At 45.0% G+C, this 26,163-nt stretch overlaps 1 protein-coding gene across 1 annotated transcript in view; it reads left to right on the forward strand.

The window, feature by feature from the left end:
* The first annotated feature begins 13,401 nt into the window (after positions 1–13,401).
* The window catches only part of XPO6 (exportin 6), a 45,178-nt gene continuing 32,416 nt past the window's right edge, over positions 13,402–26,163 (forward strand). The window contains exons 1-2 of the mRNA XM_080981938.1: positions 13,402–14,230; positions 24,438–24,528. Coding sequence (XP_080838064.1) covers positions 14,228–14,230; positions 24,438–24,528 — 94 coding nt within the window. The 5' untranslated portion in view covers positions 13,402–14,227. The remainder of the gene's footprint in view (positions 14,231–24,437; positions 24,529–26,163) is intronic.

Genomic DNA, 26,163 nt, shown 5'->3' on the forward strand with positions numbered 1-26,163 from the left:
AAGGACAGGAACTCTGGGGGAACAGGACTGGATGCTGGCCGAAACAGCTCATCAACGACGTTGCTCCCGCAACCTGGGACCGGGCTGACTGGCCTTTATCTTCTCTGAGGCCAGGGGCGGCCCCGGCCCCCAGGAGACCCGCCTCTCCTGGCCTTAAGGCGAGCACTCCTCCTGGGAGAAACCAGTTCCCTTCGCCTCTCTGCCCTGAGCCTCTGCAGTTCAGGAGAGGCTGAAGGGTTACTGGACCCAGGGGAAGACTCACCTGCAGGCACTGAGTCCTCAACCACCTCCGGAGCCAGAGTGGATTCACCTGGTGCCTGCTCCTGAAGATCCGGCACAGGTGCAGGCGCTTCAGAATCAAGGCCCTGCCCCAGTTCAGCCGGCCCTGGAGGCGGGGACTCCTGTGCAGGCTGGGATTCCTCCGGTTCAGCCTCTGAATCGGATTCCCAGGCCATCACAGCTAGGCAGGGAGAGAGGAAGCAGATCAAGGCCACCATAGTGGAGCAAGGATTTGAATCAAGGTCTCACTGATTAAAATCCACCACACACTAACCAATACATGAGACATTCCCTTCCTACCATTTAAGAGAAAAGACTACAATTTTGTGGGACTGAAGGAGGATTCAGATTGGGGTTGGTTGGGTAGTCTGGACTCACGCAGCTGTTCTATGATGAAGCCTGGAGCAAATGAAGTTGGCTCGGACATCTTTTTCATTTATTTGCTCGGTCTCTGTGTGTCTATGATGTCCTCAGAAAGCCTTTCCTAACCTCTAGATGGAGAGCTATTGCCTTGTGCCTGGGGGAGGGCGCAGAATTTAGGAGCCAGCCTGAAAGAATTGGAGACTGTGTCAGCAACAGAGAAGAGATCCTGCTGTGATGCTGTGGTCTGCTAAAAACAAACTGGGAGAAACTTCCAAATGTTATTTTTTTGACCATTTGTTGAATGGGTGATAGAGGGAAAACCAACCAACCTTCTTCATTAGGCAAATTGCAGCAGTGGGGGGATTTAGATCAGAAAATAATGGCACATGGGATGGGTTAACCAGATGGCCCCAAAAGTGCATATGGCTCTTTTAAAAAACCTCTCAGCCAGTGGTGACTTGTGCCCACTGGGACTGGTAAGTCAGAAGGCAGGGAGCCCAACAGTAGGGGGAGCCACAACTAATGGCAGGCAGAGTCAACTAGTTCCCCATAGTCTTCCTGCTGAGTTCTACCAGGGGAAAACAGAGACTGGGGGGGGGGGGGGGGACTGACAGCCAGAGCCATCTCCTGGGCTGGTTGTAAGCAAGAAGACAGGAGAGTAGGGGTTGACTGAGGACAGACTGAGGTAGGTGGGGCAGTGCCCCATTGCCCCAATAGACCAGCCTCTGTGTGATGGCCTGGGAATCTGATTCAGAGGCTGAACCTGAGGAATCCCAGCCTGCACAGGAGTCCCCGCCTCCAGGGCCAGCTGAGCTGGGGCAGGGGCTTGAATCTGAAGGGCCCGCACCTGTGCCAGATCCTCAGGAGCAGACACCACATGAATCCACTCTGGCTCCGGAGGTGATTGAGGACCCATTGCCTGCAGGTGCTCCTCTCCCAGCCCTGTCAGGGGAAGGTGAGGTTGCCTCTGGGTCCAGTAACCCTCCAGCCTCTCCCGAGCTGCAGAGGCTCAGGGCAGAGAGGCGGAGGGAACTAAGTTCTCTCAGGAGGAGTGCTTGCCTTAAGGCCAGGAGAGGTGAATCACCTGTGGGCCGGGACCGCCCTAGGCCTCAGAGGAGATAAAGGCCAGTCAGCCCAGTCCCAGGTTGCAGGAGCAACATCGCTGGTAACCTGTTCCTGCTGGCACCCTGACCTGCTCTCCTGAGTTCCTGACCATGCCCGACTCCTCGCTTTGGACCTCGCTTCACCCCTGACGGACAGCCTCCTTACCCTTGACCTAGGACCGGACTTAGACCACGCCGCACGGTAAACCCCCCCCCCCGGGACCAGCACACTCTGCTGCTCTCAGCAGATCAATCCCAGATTTCCATCTGCTCTGTCTTCTGTGTTCCTTAGTAAGCAGTGGGCCCTCGATGGCTCCCAAAGGATGGAAGCTGCACATCTGATTCTTCTTCTTTTTTAATGGACTCATTTAGATTGGCATAGGAACGTGCACACTGGCATAGGAATGTGTACACAGAACTACTAGTGCAGACTTTAGAGGAGTTGCACGGAATTCTTCTGTGTGGAAAAAGCTGGTGCGGCCTCATGCCTGTGTTGCCCACAGAGGAAGCCTCAACTTGACAGTTTTGACGTCCTTACCTGTAGGTAGGCTGAGAGTGTCGTGGCCATGACCTTGCGTTCTGGGGCACAGAGAGCAGCGGGTGGTGGGCACAGGTTCCTGGCTTTTCCCCCAGCATGGGGCTTTGTCATTTCTCCTTCTGAATTATTTAGTGTTCCTCAGTTTGAAATGCATCTCCCCAGCCTAGCCCTGGCCCCGCTAATGGGAAAAATCAATCGCTTATTAATTTATGGGGGCCAGGAGGTTTTCGAATGCAGCTCGTAAAGAGCAGTTGGCCGGACGGCACGATCCACTGGGATAGTGAGGGGATGTCGCTGCTGTTCTGGAGGGAACCTGAGCAGGCCAGAAGGGAAGTAACCCAAGGTGATGCGCACTGGGTACATTCCTCCTTCCCCCAGCCAACATTGTGTCCTACAAAAGGTCCAGAGGTAAAAATGTACAATCTGCACATCATTCCGGGTCCTGTCTCTGGTAGGAGTCCTACCTCTGCAACCTAAGACGTAAGAAGTGCCCTGCTGGATTACCATCCTGTTCTCACAGTGGTCAACCACATGCTGATGGGAAGCTTAGGACCTGGACGCAATAGCACCCTCTTCCAATTTTGATTCCCAGCCATGGGTATTCAGAGGCATCCTTCCTCCAACAGTGGTGGTAGAACATAGATCCAGCTGTGGTGGTCAAATCCAAAGCTGACACCAGAACCTGACATCATGGACAAGCGGCTAGGGTCCAGCACCATAAGATGCTTACAAACTCTGAGTCTGGCCCAAATGGCAGTTTCTCTTCAGAGGAGGATGTTTAGATCACATCATCCTTAGTTGAGGGGGAGGGGAGATAGCCCTCCTTCTCAAGTATTTCTTAGCCATTCAGAGGACTCATTCTTGTCACCATTCAGCCAATCTCCCTGACAAAAGATAGGTTGTACAGTCACTCTGCTAGAACTATCAAGGCCATCTTTGTCTCCATCATCCCGTATAATAAAAATGTAAGGCTGTCAACATGCTGCAGTTCATATTGCTGCCAATAGGCGGCCACACCAAGTCCAGCATGACACAGGGGGCCCAGACGAGTTGTTTAAAGGAAGGAGGAAAGCACTTCACTCTGTGATCCACGCACCTACCTCACTCATCCCAGGTTGAACATGGCTGCATGGGGGGAGGCATTTTAATTTTTAAAAAAATGCTTTCTCAAATGCATACTCCCTCCTTTAAAAGGGGTTGAGGTGAGCTGTAAGGGGAAGGGCTCAGGGCAAGCTAGAAAGGAATGGGCGAGGTGTAAAGGAAGAGGAGTTTGAGCAGGTGTAGAGGTGTGGGGAAGGAGGGTTGGCAAAGGGGTTGACAGGTTGGTGTATGGAGGAGCAGGGGCAGTAGCCCCTAACCTTGCAATACTGTATATACATGGTAGCCTTAGGCAAATCACTCTCAGTCTCCCTGTCTGCAAAATGGGGATAATCAGACCTACTTTACAGGAGTATTGTAAAAATGACTAAGTTAATGGGATGTGCAGGTCTCTGAAGATGGAAGCATGTGATATACAGTGGTACCTCGGGTTAAGAACTTAATTCGTTCTGGAGGTCTGTTCTTAACCTGAAACTGTTCTTAACCTGAAGCACCACTTTAGCTAATGGGGCCTCCTGCTGCCGCCACGCCGCTGGAGCACGATTTCTGTTCTCATCCTGAAGCAAAGTTCTTAACCTGAGGTAATATTTCTGGGTTAGTGGAGTCTGTAACCTGAAGCATACGTAACCTGAAGCGTATGTAACCTGAGGTACCACTGTAAATCCATGAAAAGAGGACCTGTTTCCATTCAGTGGAACCCAACTTTTAAAAGTTTTCTTTAGGGGTTGGGTAAGACATTTAAGTACGCTCAGAATAGCATTACTTTTGGCCCCAGTGTTTGCATTCAACCACTTAGATCGGTTTTCTCTGCAGACGCCTCCCAGGGCCCTCCTAGACGGTAAGATCATCCCCATTAGTGGAAGGCCTTTCAAGGCCTTGATGTTCTCAGATGATATTGAAATTCTCCGGAGCGTATAGAACAAAACAACAAACTCTCAGAATGGAACAATTGTTTTTTCCCCTGCAGCTTGGAACAGGTTCCAAAAGAACAAACCTCTGGGCAGCCTTGGGGCTGTGTGATAGGCAGAGATAATGGTATTATCTGGACAAATGGGATCAGGGCGGGCTCTGATGCTGGTGAAATTTAAGGCCAGTATCTCAGTTGTTCTGCTTCTTTGTAAGCATCAGGCTTAGAGGGGAATCAAAGCATCCCCTGCAAATTCAGAACCATGAATTTGCATCCAGATGTGTGCAGTGAGTACAACTGCTGTTAGGATTGCCAGCTGACTAGATACAAACTTGTTTTGATCTGCTCCTGTGCTTTTTGCAGCAGATCGACCAGCGGAGATCAGTCAACGAAGTTTTTCATAGCATTTCATTCTGTAGAAAGCCACTTCGAGTCTCCTTGGAGAAATAGATAGAATGAAAAATTTAAAAATATAATAAATTATACTCTCTCCTGATCAAGAACAAGCTGCTGATTAGACTTTTTGAAAATGGCAGACTTTGTGTGACATCAGTGTGGTGTGGTTGAACAGAAAGCTATGAACTGTCCCAGCGAGGCCTGGTTTCACAACCCCATTGTCAGGTGCGAGCTATCATGAAATCACAACAAGCAAGTTGGAGTTGGACTAGGCAGCCTTTCAAAATGGAGGAAACCTCAAAAAGAGGACTGTCCTCTATAAAATACAACATTTAGGGTTGTACTTCATTCCAAAACAACATACCAACTGAACCACAGCCATCCTTTGAAGTTTGCCCTTCTCTGGATTTTGTGATACAGTTCTCAAGCTAGATAATGAGTACAAAAATGCATATTCAAAGGTGTGCATTAAAATGCATATGTTAGTGAAAATAACATGCAAAAAATGCACTTTATTAGGGAAGGCTTCTTTGCAAAAAAAAAACCAAACAAACAAAAACCAACCAAAAAAAACCCCTGTACATTATGCAAAATTGCACACAGAAATGTGCATATCAGGAGAAATCTGCAGTAAAACACTGATTAAATTTCACAAAAACTTTCCTAACAAACAAAAAACACGTTGAAAACTGATGTGCAAATGTGAGGAACTGAATTTAAGACTGGAGAAACGAAAAACGGAGAGAAACCAAGACTTGACAGATCAGCTCATCCCTATCAGGCCCCCCTACCCCAATCCTGAAACTTCCCTTACTTGACGCAGCCTTAGCACCAATGTAAGGGGCTCAATCTCCAGGACCGGCCCAGGCTGCTGCAGGCAGTACAAACACACATCCACAAAAAGAAATGTTAAAAATTTAATGTGTCAGCTAATGGGGTGCAGAGAGAGAGAGAGAGAGAGAGAGAGAGAGAGAGAGAGAGAGAATGAGAGAGAATCTACTGACAAACATCAGGGCTCCTGGGATTCCCCTAATGAGTTCCAGGAAGCGATAGATGGCTAACCCAAAAGGCACTGTATAGTTGCTGGTAGCAAGGAACTTGGAAGCAGCGTCCTTGTTCTCTGGGGACATCAGGCCCGCCATGCATCAATGATATTTCATAAACATAGCCTGAGTCACTCCTAAAACCACAGCAGTTCTGGGAAAACCGAGAGTCCTGGAAGAATCACATTGCCGGGTGTCCAGATCCGAGACCTTTCTTTGGCTTTGCCCATGCTTAATTTCTCCCCCTCCCCGTCCCTTTCCTTCAGTGTAAATACAATATAGAACTCAATAAAAACCCATTAGCTTGATCACAGCCTCAGAGAAATTGCAAGGTTTTAATAGTCGGGTGGCTGATTTTGCCTGGTTTGTTGGCTTTGAGCCAGCTTATTTCATGCACTGTCACTTAAATAATTTGGGATATTTCCCTCCCCGCCCCCAAGTGCTAAGTTTCTAGGCCATCTCGCAGATACAGAGCACTGCTGGGGGGGGGGGGCACCACTTGTGGCAGGAATTTCAGCAGGGATGGTGGGATTGGTTGAATGTGGCTGGGGCTAAGTGTAATTTAAGAAGAGGGTGGCGGGGGGATGAGCATGGATAAGAACAGGAGACCTCTTCTGGATCAGACCAAGGTTTTATCTAGTCTAGAAGAGAAGAGAAGAAACTGTGGTCTTCTGGATGTTAGAATCATAGAATCATGGACTTGGAAGTGATCCCAAGGGTCATGTAGTCCAACCCCCTGCCATGCAAGAATCTTTTGCCCAATGTGAGGCTCAAACCTGTGACCCTAAGTCTAAGAGTCTCATGCTCTACCAGCTGAGCTATGGACTCCAACTCCCATCAGACCCAGGAAGTATGGATCATGGTCAGGGATGATGGGAATTATAATCCAGCAATATTTGGAGTAAGGGCATAGGTTCCCCATCCCTGATTTAGTCTTGGATTTTCTAACAGTGGCTTACAAACAGAGTGTAAAGGCAACAATCTAGGGTAGTCCTGGGTCCTACTGTACAGGACTGAAAGCAGCAACAACAGTGAATACTGCCTGTGAGTTTGCTGGGTTCTGTTGCATTCTGGAAATAGGAAGAAGAAGCAAACATGGGAAATATCTGCTCCCACTTCTGTCATCGTCAGAATTATCTGACATCCCTAACTTGAAAGTTGCATACTTAGATGAGAAATTTAATTTATAAAAAAAATTAGCGAGCAAGCGTTTGAGTTCCACAGAACTCTTTTATCAGGCAGTAAGTTAAACCAAGCAGGTGGAGGGGAAGCTAGGAGTGATGTGGTTATTCCTCAGTTCCTCAATTTCTAATAACCTGGAGCTGGAATGCAGGATGAGTATGCAGACATATTTGGACCATACTTTCAAGGTAAGAAACAGGTTTAAGATGCATCCAGACCGCTGGGAGAAAGAAAGAGAGAAAGAAAGAACAAAGGAACATAAGATGAGCTTACTGGATCAGGCCAATGGCTTGATTTAGTCCAGTGTCCTGTTCTCACTGTGGCCAAACAGTTGCCTCAATGGGAAGCAAGCAGGAAGGACGTGAAGGCACCAGTGCCCACTTGAGATTCCCAGCAAGTGGTATTACTATGTCCAGCCATGGACGCAAAGCATAGCCATCATGTCTGGTAGCCATTGATAGCTTTGTCCTCCATGAATTTGTCCAGTCCTCTTTTAAAGCCATCCAAGTTGGTTGCCACCACTGTCTCTGGTGAGAGTGGGAAAGAGTTCCGTAGTTTAAAAAATTGATGGCTCCCCATTTCTTTTAGAATATTAAATCTCATAATTGATCACATTGTTCTGAAGCCCTCATTGAAACACACAAGTCCCAGTATAGAGATCCCATCAGATCAGATTAAAATGTTCATGTATGCTACAACAGCTGCTCGGATGTTGTTAGCCCAGAGGTGGAAGGAAGAGACAAACCCAACAAAGAAGAATGGCAAATCAATCTGATGGACTATGCCAAGATGGCAAAACTATCTGAGAAGCTCAGGAATCAAAAAGACAATAATTTTTAATTTTTAAAAAAAGGAGGGGGAAATGTTCATTATGTATATAAAAAATCATTTTAAATGGGTCAAAACATTAAGAGGATTTTAATTACACTTGTATGGTAACAGAAAATACAGATAATCTAGTAATATGAAAAATTGGAGAAGTATTGATATGTGGTTGAAAATAGAATTAATAGGACCCATGAATAGGATGGGGGGGGGGGGAGTCAAGAGATTCGTAGTAATCTGGATATATGGAATGTTCATGATATTATGATGTAACTTCATTTTCTCTCTCCTTTGTTCTTTTTCTTTAATTCTTTTTCTTTTCTTTTTGAAAATCAATAAAAACCATATTAAAATAAAAAAGAAACACACAAGTCCCTAGGGAGATGAAAATAAAGAGCAACTTGTAGTTTTTATATTACCAATACTAGGGGATAATGCTTATGTGGCGCATGATGTTAGAAGTCAAGAGGTGCAAGGAGTGTTCTGTTCACCTTTGTGCAGTAGGCTAGAGTCTACACATGCACATTCATAGGCCACCTTCTATGTTCCATTCATCTAGACAGGCAAGAGGCATGGTGGGAGGTCAAGGATGCATTGCAGCCAGGCAAGAATACTCAAGGAGGATGCAAGGTAGAGTTGAGGAGAGTCCGGGGGGCAGACAGAGAGGCCTAGAGGGCCACACTATACCTCTAGGCCTGCAGTTTCCCATCTCTGGGTTACACAGTTGATTCTGCAATCTCTGCATCATGCCTTGGTGGTGCAGGAAAGACCTGGCACCTTGCACCAGATGAGAGGGAGGTCAGGGATCAAGGAGAAGCAGTTCACCACCCCTAATGGTGAAGCTCAGAGCTTGGCTCTGATACCACTTTGATTAAAAATAGCAAGGAAGTGATGTTCCCAGGCTCCATTTGAATCGCTTGCCAATCAAAGGTTGCTCTACATCTGACAGCCACATTTAACCAGTTTCCAAAACAAGACAGAGCTCTTTGATTTAATGGCGTGTTCCTTCAAGCAAAACCATAAGTGCCTTTGATGACGGGACTTCTTATAATTCAATGTGTATGTGTATGTGTATAATCCCTCTTCAATTCAATAAGATCTTTAATTGGCAAGTCAGAAATTATCTACTTTGATCCCCCCGGCTGCTCTTTGTTAACCCTATTCTTAGCTTCTTGATGCACTCAAGATTGAATCAAATGGCACCGCTTGAGTTTTCTTTATGAGATTTGGATAGAAGTGGGGGAGGGGGTTAAGCGTTATGACCGATTCGTTGATAAATTGTGTGCATTCATCATGTAAAGAGATACAAGAAAACCTACGGTAAATCTACCGTAGTACACACATATCATTAGGAATATTGCGAAGCAACTAACTGCATACATATGTTAGGGGTGTAAGAGGGCATCGTATTCCATTCCCACGGGAAACCTGCAAGCAGCCATAAGCGCAACAGCACTGTCCCCACTTATTGTCTCTGACTGCGGAGGTGGAACCGAGCCATTGTGGCTAATATCTTACATTGGCCCAGAGTGCCTGCTCTTAGTGGGCTCTCAGGGGCCATTGTGAGAACTCTAACATGATGGGTGGCTTCCCAGAACAGGTCTCTACCACCAGATAAGCCTGCGGCCAGGGAAATTGGAGTGGGGGGGGGGGCAAACAGATGTCAGTATCAACACTATTCTGCCCAGAGACACAGAGGATCCTGTCCCTTTCCCAAAAGCTGATCAGATCAAAGCTAAAGACAGCTTCGCACTCCTGCAAGTTTTATACCCCATTTGCATATTAATCCATTTAACTAAATTTGAGCTGCTGGAGAGCTCAGAAACAGATTTGGAAAGACTTTATAGATTTATAATTCTAGCTTCTTAGGGGATTAGAAAAAGTTAACTCTTCATGGGACCTGCAGAAGACACATTGGATGTTTTTCCATCCTAGATGCGGGCATCATTGGCATAGGAAGCCCCTATGGGCGAACTATGCAGCAGTGCATACAGTGAAGGGCTATGGGTTAAGGTGGATGAATTTAAATTAAGGCAATGCAAATCATTTATTTAAATCATCAAGGGGGGGGGGAGAGGGATTTTATCAATGGCCTGCATCAAACCAAGTTCAACTCAGAGTAGACCCATTGAGATCAGTGAACCTAAGATACTAATGTCCATCCATTTCAATGGGCAAACTCGAAATACAGTGGTACCTTGGGTTACATAAGCTTCAGGTTACAGACTCCGCTAACCCAGAAATAGTACCTCGGGTTAAGAACTTTGCTTCAGTATGAGAACAGAAATCGTGCTCTGGCGGCGCGGCTGCAGCAGGAGGCCCCATTAGCTAAAGTGGTGCTTCAGGTTAAGAACAGTTTCAGGTTAAGAACGGCCCTCCGGAAGGAATTAAGTACTTAACCTGAGGTACCACTGTAGGATTAACCCAGAATACAGCCTGTTGAGTTCAATCAAGTTTCCTTTTCTAAAATTCTTGTATTCCCTAAGCAAGCATGCACACTCACTGGTTGCTCTAACCGTTTTAATGCATTGCTTTTAAACTTAAATAAAGCCTTTACGTAATTTAGAATGGGGGTAGCCAACCTTTGGGGGCCAGTGGTCACATTTGGAATGTTGAGAAAATGCTGTGCGTGCATCAGCCATACAGTGGCAGTTGTGGGGCATGCGGTCTAACAAAATGGCTGTCATGGGGATATGGCACATCACAAAATGACTGCTACATCTAGAAGAAAAGAAAAAGTGTCCGGAACAGAAATGGGTGTCTTCCCACTGGAGTGGCTGATTCTCTCATCATGGAGGTGTTGGGTTGTATTCAAATAAGTCCTGCTCAGAGTAGACCTATTAAAATCAATGTACCTAAGTTAGTCATCTCCATGAACTTCAGGGGTCTACCCCCCTGATCAATACCCCAGCCCTGTTACAAGCATTACCAGCCCTACCCCAAAAACATACCCCTAGGAAGAAGAGTCTTAGGCATCCCCTCTGTTTTTACAACTTGTTTTGTTGTTGTTTTTCCAGTTGCATTTGTTAGCTATGACTTGGTGTACAATTTGCATGCATGATTTATTCCATTCAAATAACATGAAAAATAAGCCCACTTTATTCTGATCAGTCACTCACATGCAGGCTGTTCGTTGAATGGGCATTGATGATGTCATTTTTGTGTGAAGATTAACATAAGACTGCCTGCACAGCTCAGCACTGTCAGGTTTTAGAAGATGAGCCTAAAGCGGTTTTCCTGCAGACTCTGCTATAGTATTTTCAGTGCCTGCCAAAAAAATTGTTTTACCCAGGCTTGTTATAATTTCAGTTCAGAATTTTTATGTCATTTTATTATTGGGTTTGCTCACTGCCCTGAAATCTTCCTCCTAATGGAGAATTCAGGTGTTGAGTGGCCACAGGGCTGTCATCAAAATTAAGCAACTAAGAAACAAGAAGGGGATATCAGTGTGAATGTTCCCCATAACTTTTAGTAATGTATTATTTGAAATATTTTGAGGTTTTTGTGGTGTTTTATGATTATAATTTGTATTTTATTGTACATTTGGTGTGTGCCTTACAAACCACATTTTCTTGAAAAGTGGAACATACATTTATTAAATGATGAATGTATAGCATAACAAGGGATGAATTCAATGCTGCACTGTTACAAACATTCCACCACAGCAAGCATTTTTGCTTGCCTGAGAGAACAACCTCCCTGTTCCTCCTCCATGTGCTGTTTTGGGGTTTCTCCTGACCCCTCCCAAGTCATTTTGGGGGCACAAGAGGAGGGGAGGAGTCCTGTTGCACTAGCAGAGATCCTTGCACAGGCTTCTACTAGTGGCACTAGTTAGTTGAATTTCGCTGTAAATTTATTAAATAAGCATTCTCAGGGGAACCTCAATATTTGCAGCAATGCAACCGTAAAATTTTTTTGGGAGGGGGGAATCCAACAGACCAGTGAGAACTGAACATGCTCACTAGCCATGGAATGTAGAATGGGAAAGAAAACTGGAATAATGGGAATAGGCTGTAATGCCCTGCTTGAAGGCACTGGCTGGTTGCACAAAATGTCTGCTGTGTATGTGAAATTCTGCCATACATGATTAAGAACAATGATGGGGCAATGATGCATTCGATACTGCAGGGAAATGCCCATTTTAAGGCCATTTCTCTTAATATTCTGCAAAGGTAAGGCTGAAACCTACTAGTGGTTCCCCACACATCCAATAAAGACCAAACTAAGGCACGGATGACAGCGGTACAGAGGCACCGATGACGGTGATATGGCATTTTTCTTCCAGCAGAGGGTACTGTTTGCATAAGAAGAGGAGCTCTACAGTAAATGAGGCTAAAGACCCAGGAAGCTCAGCATCCTGTCCTCGCAGTGGCCGACCAGACAACCATAGGAAGCCCCCAGACAGGACCTGGGTGCAACAGCACTCTGCCCATCTGTGATTCCCAGCAATTGATATTCAGAGGCATACAGTCTCTGCCAGTGGGGGCAAAGCAGAGGTATTGTGGTTTGTAGCTACGGATAACCTTATCCTCCGTGAATTTAGAGAATAGTCTTTTAAAGGCACCCACGTTGGTGGCCAGCACTACACTGTGTGGGAGTAAATTCCATAGTTTAACTATGCACTGCGTGCAAGAATACATCATTTCGTCTGCCCTGAGTCTTCCAGGGTTCAGCTTCTTGGATTTCTCTGAGTTTTAGTACTACAGGGGAAAGCGGGGATTTTTCTCTCTCTATACCCGACACAGTAAAGGTGAAGTCAGTAGTAAAAAAGTAAAAATCTAACATGTATTTGTTTTGGTGTTGTTGTTTTTTTTGGTAAGGACGGACATTTAGTCATGTCAGCTCCCAGGGCAGTAAAGGTCACATACTATCTCAGGGTCAAAATAGATATGATTATAAAGACCTTTGGCTTGCATACACACCATGCCTTTTAAAGTATATGGCTTCTCCCAAAGAATATTGGGATCTGTAGTTTGCTAAGAGTACTGGGAATTGTAGCTCAGTGAAGGGTAAACTAGCTGAAATATACTCAGAGTCGCAAAGTGATTTCATGCTCTTTATTCAGCTCATAGTGGTGAGGAGGAATGAATGAATGTCCCCTCAAAGTATCTGCTTTATATACATTATTTCCACAATGGGCTGCACATGATTGGCTAATTCTTTGGGGGAAGTTCATTAGCAAGGAGTTCAGTTGCCTACTCTGAGTAGGACTAGCACTGGCTACCGCCACAGACCTGTTTATTTCTCCACACGCAAACACTTAAGAAAACTAAATCTGTCAGAGCAGAGGCATCTCATTCGGGTTCAGGGTGGGCAGTAAGAAGCGAGGGAAGGCGGACTGGTGGTTGGTGGGAAGAAGCTCTTTCTCCGCCTTTATTGTTTCTAAGGAAGACCCTCAAAGCAGCAGGTTAAAAGGGTTAATTTTTTGGTAGGAGGAGGCGACAAACCACTTTCGCCTCTACCTCCTCGCTAACGCGCACGCGCTTATGCGGCGCCTTGGCAGCTTGGGGTTTTGCCGAGCGCGCGCGCCGTGGCGTCACCACCCTGCCCTTCCGGGATTGGTCGGTGGCGCGGGCCCGCTCCGCCGCGCGCGCGCGCGCGCGCCTGTCGGGATCCGCCCTCGCGGGTCGCTTCCTGTTACGTCACAGAAGGAAGGCCGAGGTCGGCGCGGGCTGGGTGGGAAGAGAGAGAGTTTGTGGTCGCGGGACCGTGCGCGAGGTGGGCGGGGCCGTGGGCGGGGCGTCAGCAGCAGCAGCAGCAGCGTTGGTTGGTGGTGGTGGTTCCCCTCCCCCAACCCCGGAGACTGAGAGGAAGGAGGAGGAGGAGGGAGGAGGAGGAAAACCCACCCGGAGATAAAGGAGGGCGAGCGCTCGGAGGAAGGCTCGGCGGTGACTTGCGCAGGGGCTGTGTGAGCTGAAGGGAGGAGGGGGCTAGGAAAGGGGGCGACTTTGGGTTCCTAGGGACAGGCAGGCCCCACCAGGCAGGAAGGCCCCACTTCCTTCCCAAGAGGCACCCAATGCCCCCCCCCCCAACAAGAGATAGGCAGCACCAAGCACAGGCCCTCAGACCTTCCCCCCTCTGAAAGGATCCTCCTTTTCATTTCCACCCAGAAAATACACGGCGTGTAGGCCTCTGCTTGCACTGGAGTGTCTGTCTGGGAGATCTCTCGTTTTTAAACCCATTGCATAAATACCCTGCTCTGAAGACCTTCTTTTTAGAAAACGGGGAAGTTAGGGGTGTGTTTTTTTTAAAAAAAAAAATATTTCTGCTAGCTACTGCTCTCCGATGGGTTCCTGAAGCCAAAGGCAGGGAGCGAAAAGCTAGGGTAGGGTGGGTGATTTCTTCCCACTCTCCCATTTTTAAATTTTTTTACCCTAATGGAGGAAGATGGTCCTCCTAGGAAGCTACCTCTTGGACCATGACATGAGCTAGGGGAGGGGAAGAAGCCAAGCTCTCAAGAGCCCAAATCATCCCAGACGCCTCCCCAGCCACAATGGTAAGTTTTAAATTTAGTATATTGGGTTGTTTCTGATAGTGTGATCATGTGTGATATCTTGTTATGTGTGATACACTGCTATATGTGTCACATGTTCTATACTGTCATATGTGTATCTTGGAAGTATAATAATTCTTAGCATATATTGTGCATTTCAGGTGTTCAGAACATTTTGTCTCAATTCTTTTTTTAAAGAAAGTGGTATCCTCATTGTAAAGATTTGGAGGGTGCGGTGCTTAGGCCTAGAGATAGATTTGCCTAAGGCTGCATGTTATCTCATCTTAGCCATCAGTATTAGTAACAATTCTGAGTGGATGCTTTGCTGATGGATGTCTTTCCAATTATGTTAAAGGAATTTAAAAGCATTCCAATAAGATGCTGTTGTTGGAAGGTACCTGGGTACCTGCAGTTAAGTTGTGTTTTAAAGGACTGGCTTCAGAGCCTAATAATGTGCTAACAAAGCATATTGGACACTGGTGAACTTTGCAACTTAGGATTCTGATATTATTCCCTGTCAGCTGTCATAGGTAGTTGGTTGTCATCAAGGAAAAGTGCTTCATGCAGAGCCAGGGCCTTAAAGAGGAATATAAGTTCATGCATCTGCAGAGCTGCAGAAACCCTTCTGGAAATGAAATAAAATGAAATAAAGGGCTGACATGTGGGAAATGGACTCACTATCTAAACTGCAGTCTTAAGACCTCTAATCTTGCAGTTGTATTGGCTTGTTTGGAGACAAGACTGTTGAGGGTTTGGGAAGTTTTATATGTTGCAGACTGAAAATCCATGTTTTGATTTTCATGGTTTTCAATTTAGCATCTGACTGGAAGCTGTCCTAGGTAAATGTACATTGCCTCATATACTCAAGAACAGAGCTTTCAAGCATCTTGCCGCTGAAGTTGGCATGTAGGTGGTTTGACTAACTAAGCCAAGCATAGCCAAACTCAGCCCTCCAGATGTTTTGGGACTACAACTCCCATCATCCCTAGCTAACAGGATCAGTGGTCAGGGATGATGGGAGTTGTAGTCCCAAAACATCTGGAGGGCCGAGTTTGCCTATGCCTGAACTAAGCTTTCCTTGCTGCCTTTGTGTGTCTCTAGAGATACTTGCACATAGAATAGTAAATGTTGAGTTTGTGAGGTCTATAAATTTGCATTGCTGTGGTGTGTTCTACCTTGGCCACCACATGGTTGTACTATCAGTTGGGCATGGGTTAATTGAAATGCTCATTTGTTCATTAAAAGTATCTTCTGCCCAGGGCAGCAAACATGTCAGTACTAAAGCTATACAGTTAAAACCTCAAAAAATGTGGAACCACCTCCAAGAACGCCATTACATGGGTCACCACCAATGTGGCCTCCTCTGGTGGCCATAAGGCCCAAGGTGGTTGATACTGGAAAAGACACTCTTTTCGATACTTGGGTCCTGAGCCATTTAGGGCTTTGTTTGCTAGTACTAATATGTTGAATTGCACCCAGTCGTTCACTGATGGACAGTGCAGTGCTCTAAGGATCAGTGGTCCCACAGGTCTACCCCACTTAACAGTATAGCAGCCACATTCCTCACTAGCTGTAGTCTCTGGACTGCGAAGATAGTAAAACAAATTGTAGTGGTCCTCCAGGTGGGAGGTCACCAGAACATGAACAGTTGAGGCCAGGCCATCCCAATCTGCTAAGCGGATGAGAGGAATTTGCATCAAAAGAATTTTAAAAATAAGCAAGTAACCAACCCTTCATATAAGCTAGTACTGTAGAGGCATGGATGTAGTAATAAGAGTTGGAGAGGCTCTGCAGCAAATGATGCTATTGTGTGTCATTTGAAAAATGGATGACACATTTTTCAATGACTTCTTCAGACCTGGCCTCAAATGTTTAGGTGCCTTTGGATTACTGGGTGCCTTGAATGTTTACAGTCATATAATTCTCCCTCTTATTTAAGCATTCTATCCAAGAGAAAAGTCCATGTATTCACGGACATTCCTCCACCAAACACACCCCACTCTTATATAAATTGGATGGCTTAATCATTGCACTTCTATGCATGAGACTCAAAGCTCGAATTGTTCATTGCCGCTTTATTTCCTGTTCTCTTTGAGCAATTTGAGTCATACTGGCTTGATCTATTGAATTCTTTTCTCCAAGTTGTAAGTGAGAGGAGGAGCATGCTGTGTCTTTAGTATAATTCTGCAGCAGAGTGCTGTTTTGATCATTGACCAAAGAGTTTTTTGCTGCTATAAAGGCCACTGGTTAGAACCATCTTCCATAGGAAAGAAGCATGTATGGTTAAAGCGGTTGCTGGCACAGGTAGTGTTTTGATGATGGTGGTGACAATTGGGGGTCCACAAACTTTGACTGGTCTTGGTAGCCAACCAAAAGCTTTTGGACTTCGGGGCTCTCACATTAGGAATATGGACTTGTCGCTGACCTCACACGGTGCATCTGAATGCACCATGAAGAGGGTGGTATGCCTTTGAAGGTGCAGTACCAAAACCCAAGTGCCAGGTATACTATCAACTTTGGGGAGCGAGATGGAGGGAGAATTATCACTAGAAGGTGAGCACAACTGTGGGAACGTTTCCAGTCCCTTTCTCCATTTCCAAGGTTGGGAGGAAGCTTGGGGGCTCATCAGAGGGCTTGCCATGGCAAGCGGAATTGTGAAATCCTGATATTGTTGATGGCAACAATAGCATTTGCAGAGCACTGAGCAGGGTATTTAGAGTGCTTACATTATTGCAGAAGCCTAGGGTGGTGTACAAAAGGATTATCCCAGTTTACAACAGCCCTCTCAGGTTAGGATGTGAGATAAAGACTCTCCGAGTCCCCCACTGAATTTCATGACAGAGAGGAATTTTTAACCTGTGCCCCATTACACCATGTTATCGCAATAATCCTTATATATAGGTCAATATTCTTATCCTCACATTGCAGTGGTGGAGAGGAAGCAGGGATAAAAAGTTAATAGGTTGCCTAAAGACACCCATAAGGTTCATAGCAGAGATGAGACTAGAATTGATGACTTCTTTGTGTATAGTTCATTGTACGGTTAGTATGGTACCCTAGCTCTAAAAGTTTTAATTAAAGCTATTTATTTATAATGAAATTTTATGTCTCACCTTTATAAGCATGTGCCACTCAAAAGTTTCTGTTGAATGCAGGGGACGAAAAGGTCTTGGGTGTGGGATAAGTTATTGAACAGGCTCATGTACAGGAGAACAATCACTTCTTCCCATAAGTTATATCATACCCAAGTTATTTCCTGCTTCTCATGCCACTTTCCCCTGTAACGATTGTTAACATCGATGGTCCACAAACTCATTCACCTATTAGACGAGCAGGGTTTGAAATTAGCAGGGCGCCAGGAGCATTTCGTGCCTAAAGATTCTCCATTTGCGAGCACCTCAAAAGGTCTGGGTGCCATTTTTTTGCACCTGGCTGACTGAAATGTATGTGCTTTGAAGCCCTGAAGTATATGTTAAGGATAGACAGTATGTTAAACAATAAAGAGTAGAGTGTTTTGAAAACTGAAGTATGATACCAATATTTTTATTGTAAACACCAAATTAAACATGTATTAACAATTTCTGTTAAAAATGTGATATTAACAATGTGTCAATTATGTGAATTGTGTAGTAGTTCATGCTTATCAAAATAAATAAAAAGAAAGTGTTACTGCCCCCCCCCCCATGGCAACTAAACATTTTGTTTTGGCACCCACAACCCAAGTCCCATGAGCCAGTTGGCTCCTATTTTTTCTATCCCAGTTTCTAACACTGTAGTCAAGGAAACCTGGTGAGGGCAATATCAAGGAGAATTCCTATACTACTACTGAACCGAGAAGGATGAAGAATCTCCCTGGCAGTTTCCTAAGCCTTGCAAATACTTTGAGAGCCGCGAGACTTTTCTCTGATTGCTGGAATGTCTATACTCAGCACAACAGGCATGAACTGTCACCTTTTTGCAGTTCAGCATGGTGGAAGAAGGAAGAACCCCCTCCTTCCTTCCCCACAACTTGCAATGGACCTTGAGCAGCTGCCATGCAAGCCACTTCAGGGGGTGCAGGATCAGAGCAAGCAGAAATGTGGCCAACTACCAAGGCCAGTCAAAATTGATGGGCCCCTGATTAAAATGTGTGTGCAAAACCAGATTTGAAGTTTTCATCTCAGACAGGTGCTCAGCGTTTTTCTTCAGGCTTTTTCTCACTGAACATGTCTGACTATTGAAGTGACGGATGTGTATCTTCCACCCACTTCCTCAAATGTAGCTTAAGAATCTACATAGGGAGAAATAGTGGAACAAGCAGACTGAACTGAGGAAACATATTGGGTGTATTTTGTGTACTGTGTGTAATGAGAGGGCACTGCTCTTCTCCATTACAGCTTCACTATGACACACATCTAAAACCACTGGAGTCTGTTATTTCAGTATTTCTCCTCTCTGCTATCAAAGACAGCTTTCCTGCTTGTCCAAGTAATTTAATACGAACTCCATGCAATTCTTTGTTTTCGGTCCCCACTTTGTCATTGATCTTTCTGGTAAGAAGTATATTATGTCTTTCTTTTTCAAGTTCTATGTAGTTTGCCACTGATTTAGAAAGGTAGTTGGGCTCTGGCATGTGTCAACTGGGGAAATATGCCTAAGTGGAGGTGGAGAAGGGTGTCTTTAATGCCTGTTAATATTTGTTTTCTATTAGCTGGCTGGATAACCTTTTGAGTGTGCTGTATTTGCCAGGAGCAGTGTGAAGAATGCTGTTCTAACTATCCTGAGAAACCCCAGAAGAGAGCTGGGTTCAGTTTACGTCCCTTGGTGTGATTGTCAATTAAGAACTTGACCCAGAACATTTGAGTACTTGTCAAAGCACTGCCCTAACAACTAATTACCTGTGCAGTGATATGCTCGTATGCCTGCATAAGAAACCTGATTCCCTCAATCTTCTCAAATCTGGCCAGACTGACTTTAGCACCTTTCTTTAGTGGAGGGCACTCCATTAAAGCTGGATGCACTCTTGAATTATTTTGACCTGATCTGACTACTTGAGTATCCCAGGGTGGTGGCCAGAAGGCACATTCTGTGGCTACCTTGCTAAAGCTAAGCATATGTGAGTCTGGTTTGTGCCTGAAACCCTTGAGTTCATCACAGGGGTGTGGAGGGAGCAAAAGAAGAATGTAATAAGACAGGTATCTTCAATCTTTTCAGACCCACTTTTAACCCCAGCATTCATTTGGGGACCCTTTAAAAAAATATTTCATCATATATTTGCATGATGGTAGTGCTCCTGTTGTGACCTACCTTTGATCAGACCGTGATCCTCCAGTTGAAGATTAGTGTACGTACACCCCCCACCCCCGCTTCCACATCACTTCTAAGTAAACTTGGGTCTCTCTTTTAAAAAAAGCAACCTTTGCTCCATTGCTTAAAAGGAAGATATTGTGTGTTTGTGAAAACACAGTGCATCAGGCCTACCCTTTCTCTTGCCCACAATCCTTGTTTGCTTCACATTTTGAATACCATTACTTTTATCAGAATAAAAGGTAAAGGTACCCCTGCCTGTACAGGCCAGTCGTGTCCGACTCTGGGGTTGCGTGCTCATCTCGCTTAAGAGGCCGGGAGCCAGCACTGTCCAAAGACACTTCCGGGTCACGTGGCCAGCGTGACGAAGCTGCTTTGGCGAGCCAGCAACAGCGCAGCGCACGGAAACGCCGTTACCTTCCCGCTATAAAGCGGTACCTATTTATCTACTTGCACTTGGGGGTGCTTTTGAACTGCTAGGTGGGCAGGAGCTGGGACCGAACGATGGGAGCTCACCCCGCCGCGGGGATTCGAACCGCCGACCATGCAATCGGCAAGTCCTAGGCACTGAGGTTTTACCCACAGCGCCACCCGCGCCACCTTTATCAGAATAAATCATGCCAATTTATGCAGACTTGTTCAGAGAAGGCTGGCTAATTCAAGAGCACCTAAATCTATATTTCATGCCATGTTAAGAAACCTCACACTGGCAGGCAGTCTAAACTTGTGGAATTGTTTGCTACCTATCAGAATGACTCAAGGTGAGAACCTAACAAGTACAGGAGCTAAAATGTCAGATTTGGATAAATTCTCATCTAGCTGCAAAGCATGCTGAGCTGGCCCTACTAAAACAGAGTGTGACTTCCTTATAGTTTAGGCTTCATCTGAAAATAAGCCAGAGTTGTGAACTACTCTGCTGAAAAGTGCTGTAAAATTTATTTCAGGATCTGAGAGAGATTATAGCATGAGGCGGAAAATGTGGTTAGATTAGGCTGTAAATGATTACCATGCACACATCAAATATGTTAGATCAGTGGTTCTTAAAGGGTGTGACAGCGCAACCACACTGGTGTGGCATGCAGGAGAGGATGGCAGGAAGATTCAAGGGCAATCAAAGAAATATTTAAACATTTCATTGTAATATAGTATAGTGCAGTGTATATATATATATATACACACACACACACACACACACACAACCAGAAGCAGTACCCACGCTTCACTTCAAGAGGTTATTCTTCTGCAGTTCTCCACAATATATTGTTGTGAACAAGGATTTTCAAGTTTGACAACTATGGAAGACCAGAAAAGAGAAAGGCTTATTTGTGTTGATGAGGTGAAAGTTTGTTTGTCTTAAATTAGACCTAATATAAATGAGATTACCCAGCATAAAGCAAGCTCACACCTTTGTATATAGGTAAAAAGGTAAAGGACCCCTAGACGGTTAAGTCCAGTCAAAGGTGACTATGGGGAGCAGCGCTCATTTAGCTTCAGGCTGAGGGAGCCGACATTTGTTCACAGACAGCTTTCTGGGTCATGTGGCCAGCCTGACTAAACCGCTTCTGGCGCAATAGGACACCGTGACGAGTGCCAGAGTGCACAGAAACGCCGTTTACCTTCCTGCCATAGCGGTACCTATTTATCTACTTGCACTGGTGTGTTTTCAAACTGCTAGGTTGGCAGGAGCTGGGACAGAGCAACAGGGGCTCACCTCGTCACGGGGATTCGAACCGTCAACCTTCTGATTGGCAAGCCCAAGAGGCTCAGTGGTTTAGACCACTACCCATAGTTGCCTTTGACTGGACTTAACCTAGGCTTGCCATATTTCAAAAAGTAAAACAGACCCCAAATTGTTGAGCTTTGTGGTGTATATGATGCCACGCGAAAATAGGTTTATTGAGGATGAAGGTGGTGTGAGGAGAAACGGCAGTTGGGCTGAAGGGAGAGGAAGGGGATGGGGAGGGCAACTAACAGGTGTGCGCACACAAAGAGAGACTGGCCCCACGTGCTGCCCACCATCCACCCTCAACGACACACTCTCTTCTCTTGGCTGCCCCCCTTTTGCCATTGGTGCCCTTCTAGGCAGCCTCAGAGACAGAGAGAGACTAGTAGTTCGGGGCTGTGCGGTGCATTAGAGCTTCAACGAAAATGCTTGTTTCCCTTGGCCTTAAGTGTTTCATGTGGTTTAGCATTTGGTCAGGATTTGCCATATTTACCTCTCATATATTGTTGCAATCAATATTCTGTTTTGAGCTGCTGATTGAAGACAAATGAGGTGAACAGCTTGTGCTCATAATGTTACAGCTTTTAAAGATATCCCATTTCCAAGCACATGCTCCAACAGAACCAAGGTTGAATTCATTAGTCCCAGTGTTTGGTGGTGCAGGGAGTACTTCACTACGGTGTTCACAACTCCCATTGCTCTAGGCACATTTTGTGACAGGGAATTAGATTAGCACGAGCAGTTTCTGAGCTCTGGGCGCTGAACTGCGCCTACGATTGCAGAATAAAACTGCAGAGTGGAAGGAAAGAAGGACCTTTTTCTGCCTTCCCACTTCCAGCTACTCTCTGAAGACTGGAGAAGAGACCCTCTTAAGAATATTAGGAGGGGGTGGGCAGGGGAATGACTAGACCATGTGAAAAATGGAACATAATATTTTAGCTGCAGTTCATTCATTTTCAGTTTTGTATTCTTGTTATAAAAAAGCGTGCCCGGACATTCCGTTGTTGCACCCATAATCTAGGTTGAAGGTGCCATTTAGCTCAGTTTTTAACACTGCTTCACTACTCTTTAGACATAGCAGCTGAAATCTAAAAAATGAGTTTCTTTTGTATTCTAAAGAGCTCACTCGGAACCCAGCCCACTGGAGTATAGGAATTATAAAAAATTTCCCAAATCTTCTTGCTTCCTCTTCCAGAGAGCCTTTTATTTTGAATTATGCACTGATGGAATTAAAACACATCCTTTTTGTAAATGTCTGGCAGTGCACATGGATTTAGAGTTGAATACATTTGGAATTGCGGGTAGAATTGCAGCATGGCTGAGATTCCCATTTTACAGATAAGAAAAGTGGATAAGAAGGAACAGTTTGAGCCATGGCAAGCTAGGAAAGACCCCAGTTTTCCAGAATTGTTCAGCATTGTGTCTACGAAGGCCAGAATAGGGTTCGGAAGGTAACCTTGGAAGGTGTACCTGGTCTTTGTCTGCTGCTGCAGGGGGATACAGTACTTGGCAATAGGTTATCTTTTGTTGTTGTTGACCTCTTTTCTTATCCTGAGTTGGACAACTGGTCAATTAATTCAGTATTGTCTACAGTGAATGGCAGCAGCTTTCTAGGGTTTCAGACAGGGGTCCCTCCCAACCCTACTTAGAGATGCTGGAGGTGGAACCTGGGACCTTTTGGATTTTGAATCCCAGTGCAAGGCAAAGGAGTACAGAATAGCAGTTCTGAGCATTCTGGCCAAGCATGGAACCGGGAAAGATTTTTTTAAAAAAAACCTTTTCGAAAATATTTGTATGTAATAGCATACAAAGTAGCTTAGAGAACTGAAGAAAAAGTATGGTAGAAAGTCTTGTGTACAGTTCTGCTTTTGCATCTGCTGTCAAAAATGTGATTAAAGAATAACTTAGAGCATATAAACGCAGGATTGGTTTTGACAACCGTCCATTCTTTATCGTTATTAGAATAACCTTCTCTCAACAAACATTCTTAAGGGATAGGTTTCTATTTTAAGCTTATGAAGAGAATATGAAAATGCAGTATTTTGTTGCTAAGAAACAAACTGCAGTGTGTAAGCCTGTCTAAATGTAGGTTTTGTAAAGGTGTTTCTGAGTTCAGAACTGGTTAAGTATATTTTTCCTTACCACTACTTTCCATTGGAAATTGAGGAAATCCAGTTGTAACAGGGTGGACACTCTAGAAATGTAGTTTTGTATGTTAAAAGCTAAAAATATTTTTCAGGCATAGTTTTGGAAAGCTCTCTAGAACAGTTGCGATGCTGGATTCCTTGAGCTCTGGCTGCCTGCTTTTGTCATTTAATACTGAATATGCAACAATAGTTAGGCTTCATTCTCTGTGTAACATTTTAAAAGCAAATTCTTACCTGTTCTAACAATACTTCGGCTATCTTATTCATCCATAACTATTAGTAAGATGACTAGGCTGTGTACACTCTGTTACTTAGAGCACATTCAAAGCACATTTCTCCCCTCAAAGAATTCTGGGCAATGTGGTTTGTTAAGAGTTGCTGAGAATTGTAGCTCTTTGAGGGGTAAACTACAGTGCCCACAATTCTTTTTAGGGGGGACATGTGATTTGAATGTACAGTACCTCGGTTCCCGAACATAATCATCTTGCTCTCAGCGGAAGCCACATCACATGTTCGGGTTCCAAAAAACGTTAGAAAACGGAAGCATTTACTTCCAGGTTTTTGGCATTTGGCTTCTGAAACATTTGACAGCGGGGGCATTTGGGAACTGAGGTATCCTGTACTTTAAAGGTGTATGTTGTGCATGTAGCCTTAGGCCCTGTTAGACGAGCTTGTTTGAGCTCACCTTACTCATCCCTTCCTCTCTTGTGTGCAAATTCCCCTGCCCTCTTCTTCCTAGGTATGCCCAGTCTTGATCTGTAAACCCTGGCTTTGGTACTTAAACAGATCCTTTGTTCCATTAAGGGCTCTGTGAACTCTGCCTCCACACTTCCAAATTCCGTAATAAGAATGCCCAAATGTGCTTGTAAACACAAAACTTAAATGGATCTACACTGCATAATTTTGCTCACAAGATTGAGGAGGGTTTTTGGTTTTTTAATTTTTTTGTGAGGAGAATGTTTGATAGATTAATTAAAGAAAAAAACCTTAGAGCAATATTAGGTTGAACTAGGAGAACCTAATGTTAACACTGTTCTTGAAATGTCATTGTCAGGCATCAGAAGAGGCCTCGCTGCGAGCTTTGGAGAGTCTAATGACAGAGTTTTTCCACAATTGCACTACTAATGAAAGGAAGCGTGAGATTGGTAAGCTCAGTATCATTTCCACATTCTCCAACCTCAGTACCAAATGCCTTTGGCTAGGCATGACACCTGAAAGGATGGCAACAGGTTTCATAGTTAAAATCTGTGGGTTTTATCCAGCTAAGATATTCTCTGAGTAGTTCTACCATTGGATGCAACCCAGTGTATATTTTTTATATGTCCACTTCATTTCATATTTCACTGCATGCTTAAAGCTCCTTGAATGCAACCAAAGCTTTCAGAAACACATAGGCCTCCCTTGACTGGAGGGCAGATGTCATTTGGATGATCAAAGTACAAATATCTGTGCTTAGTGCTTGATCAAGTCTTGCTTAAAGGTAAAGGGACCCCTGACCATTAGGTCCAGTCGTGACCGACTCTGGGGTTGCGGCGCTCATCTCGCTTTACTGGCCGAGGGAGCCGGTGTACAGCTTCCGGGTCATGTGGCCAGCATGACTAAGCCGCTTCTGGCGAACCAGAGCAGCGCACAGAAACGCCGTTTACCTTCCCGCCGGAGCGGTACCTATTTATCTACTTGCACTTTGACGTGCTTTCGAACTGCTAGGTTGGCAGGAGCAGGGACCGAGCAACGGGAGCTCACCCCGTCGCGGGGATTCGAACCGCCGACCTTCTGATCGGCAAGCCCTAGGCTCTGTGGTTTAGACCACAGCACCACCTGCGTCCCTATAAGTCTTGCTTAGAAGCCCCCAAAAACCTACATGAATGAATAGATGTGTTACAATGCCTCTTTAGCTGTGAATTAGTGAACCACTCAGAAGGAATTGTTACTACTTCAGGCAAGTCGATAATGGCATTTCCTACATGATGTGCTGTTATAGAGGTGGGGGTCTCCAACATGAAACCCATGGGCATCACTGTGCCCTCAGATACCCTCTCTCTGACACTGCCAAGACCCCCCTCTCGCTCCCAATCTTTAATTTTGTTTTGTATTATCTTTGGGAGAAAATGACTCTTGAGGAGACTGGCTTGTTTGGGGGGTTTACTCTTCTGAGTATTCCAGTTGTTGTTCTGTGAAATTCCAGTTGTTGTTCTGTGAAATTAGCATTTTATGGTGCCAACAACAACTTTTTAGATTTCTAGATGTGTCCCTGGGCCCCAAAAGGCCAGGTACCCCTGCCATGTAGACTCTGTGCCTTTTTTACTTAATAGATGCACAAGCAGAAATGCACAAATGGAATTCAGAAAGTATGCGTGAGTTATTTAGCTTTTTGTGGAACTGCAAAACTGCAAGTTCTTACTTTCTCCCACTTGCTGCCGCCTCCTGCATCCATTTCAGCATGGGAATAGTCTGCATACCACAATATGCCCCCAGAGGACTCTTTCAAAAGAAATTTTCTCTGCTGGGAGGCATGAGCTAGGTTCAGAGCCATTATCTTTAGGTATCCAGTCATTGGAAGGGTGATTCAAGTCTGACGTGAACCATAATGAGAACCTATTATCCTTCTCTTGACTCCCTTTGGATAAGTTGTTTTGAGTCAAATTTAGATGCAGAGGTTGACCCACCTCTTTAAACGTGCAGTTGGCTCAATCATGTGTAAAGCAGGAGTTCTAATTTTAAGAATGAAAGGGGTACACGAGGAGGAGGGGTTGTTGAAATTGCTCCCCCTCCCTCCATAG

This window comes from Podarcis pityusensis, assembly GCF_964106645.2.
Source record: "Podarcis pityusensis genome assembly, chromosome: 14".
In the NCBI taxonomy this organism is placed as follows: Eukaryota; Metazoa; Chordata; class Lepidosauria; order Squamata; family Lacertidae; genus Podarcis; species Podarcis pityusensis.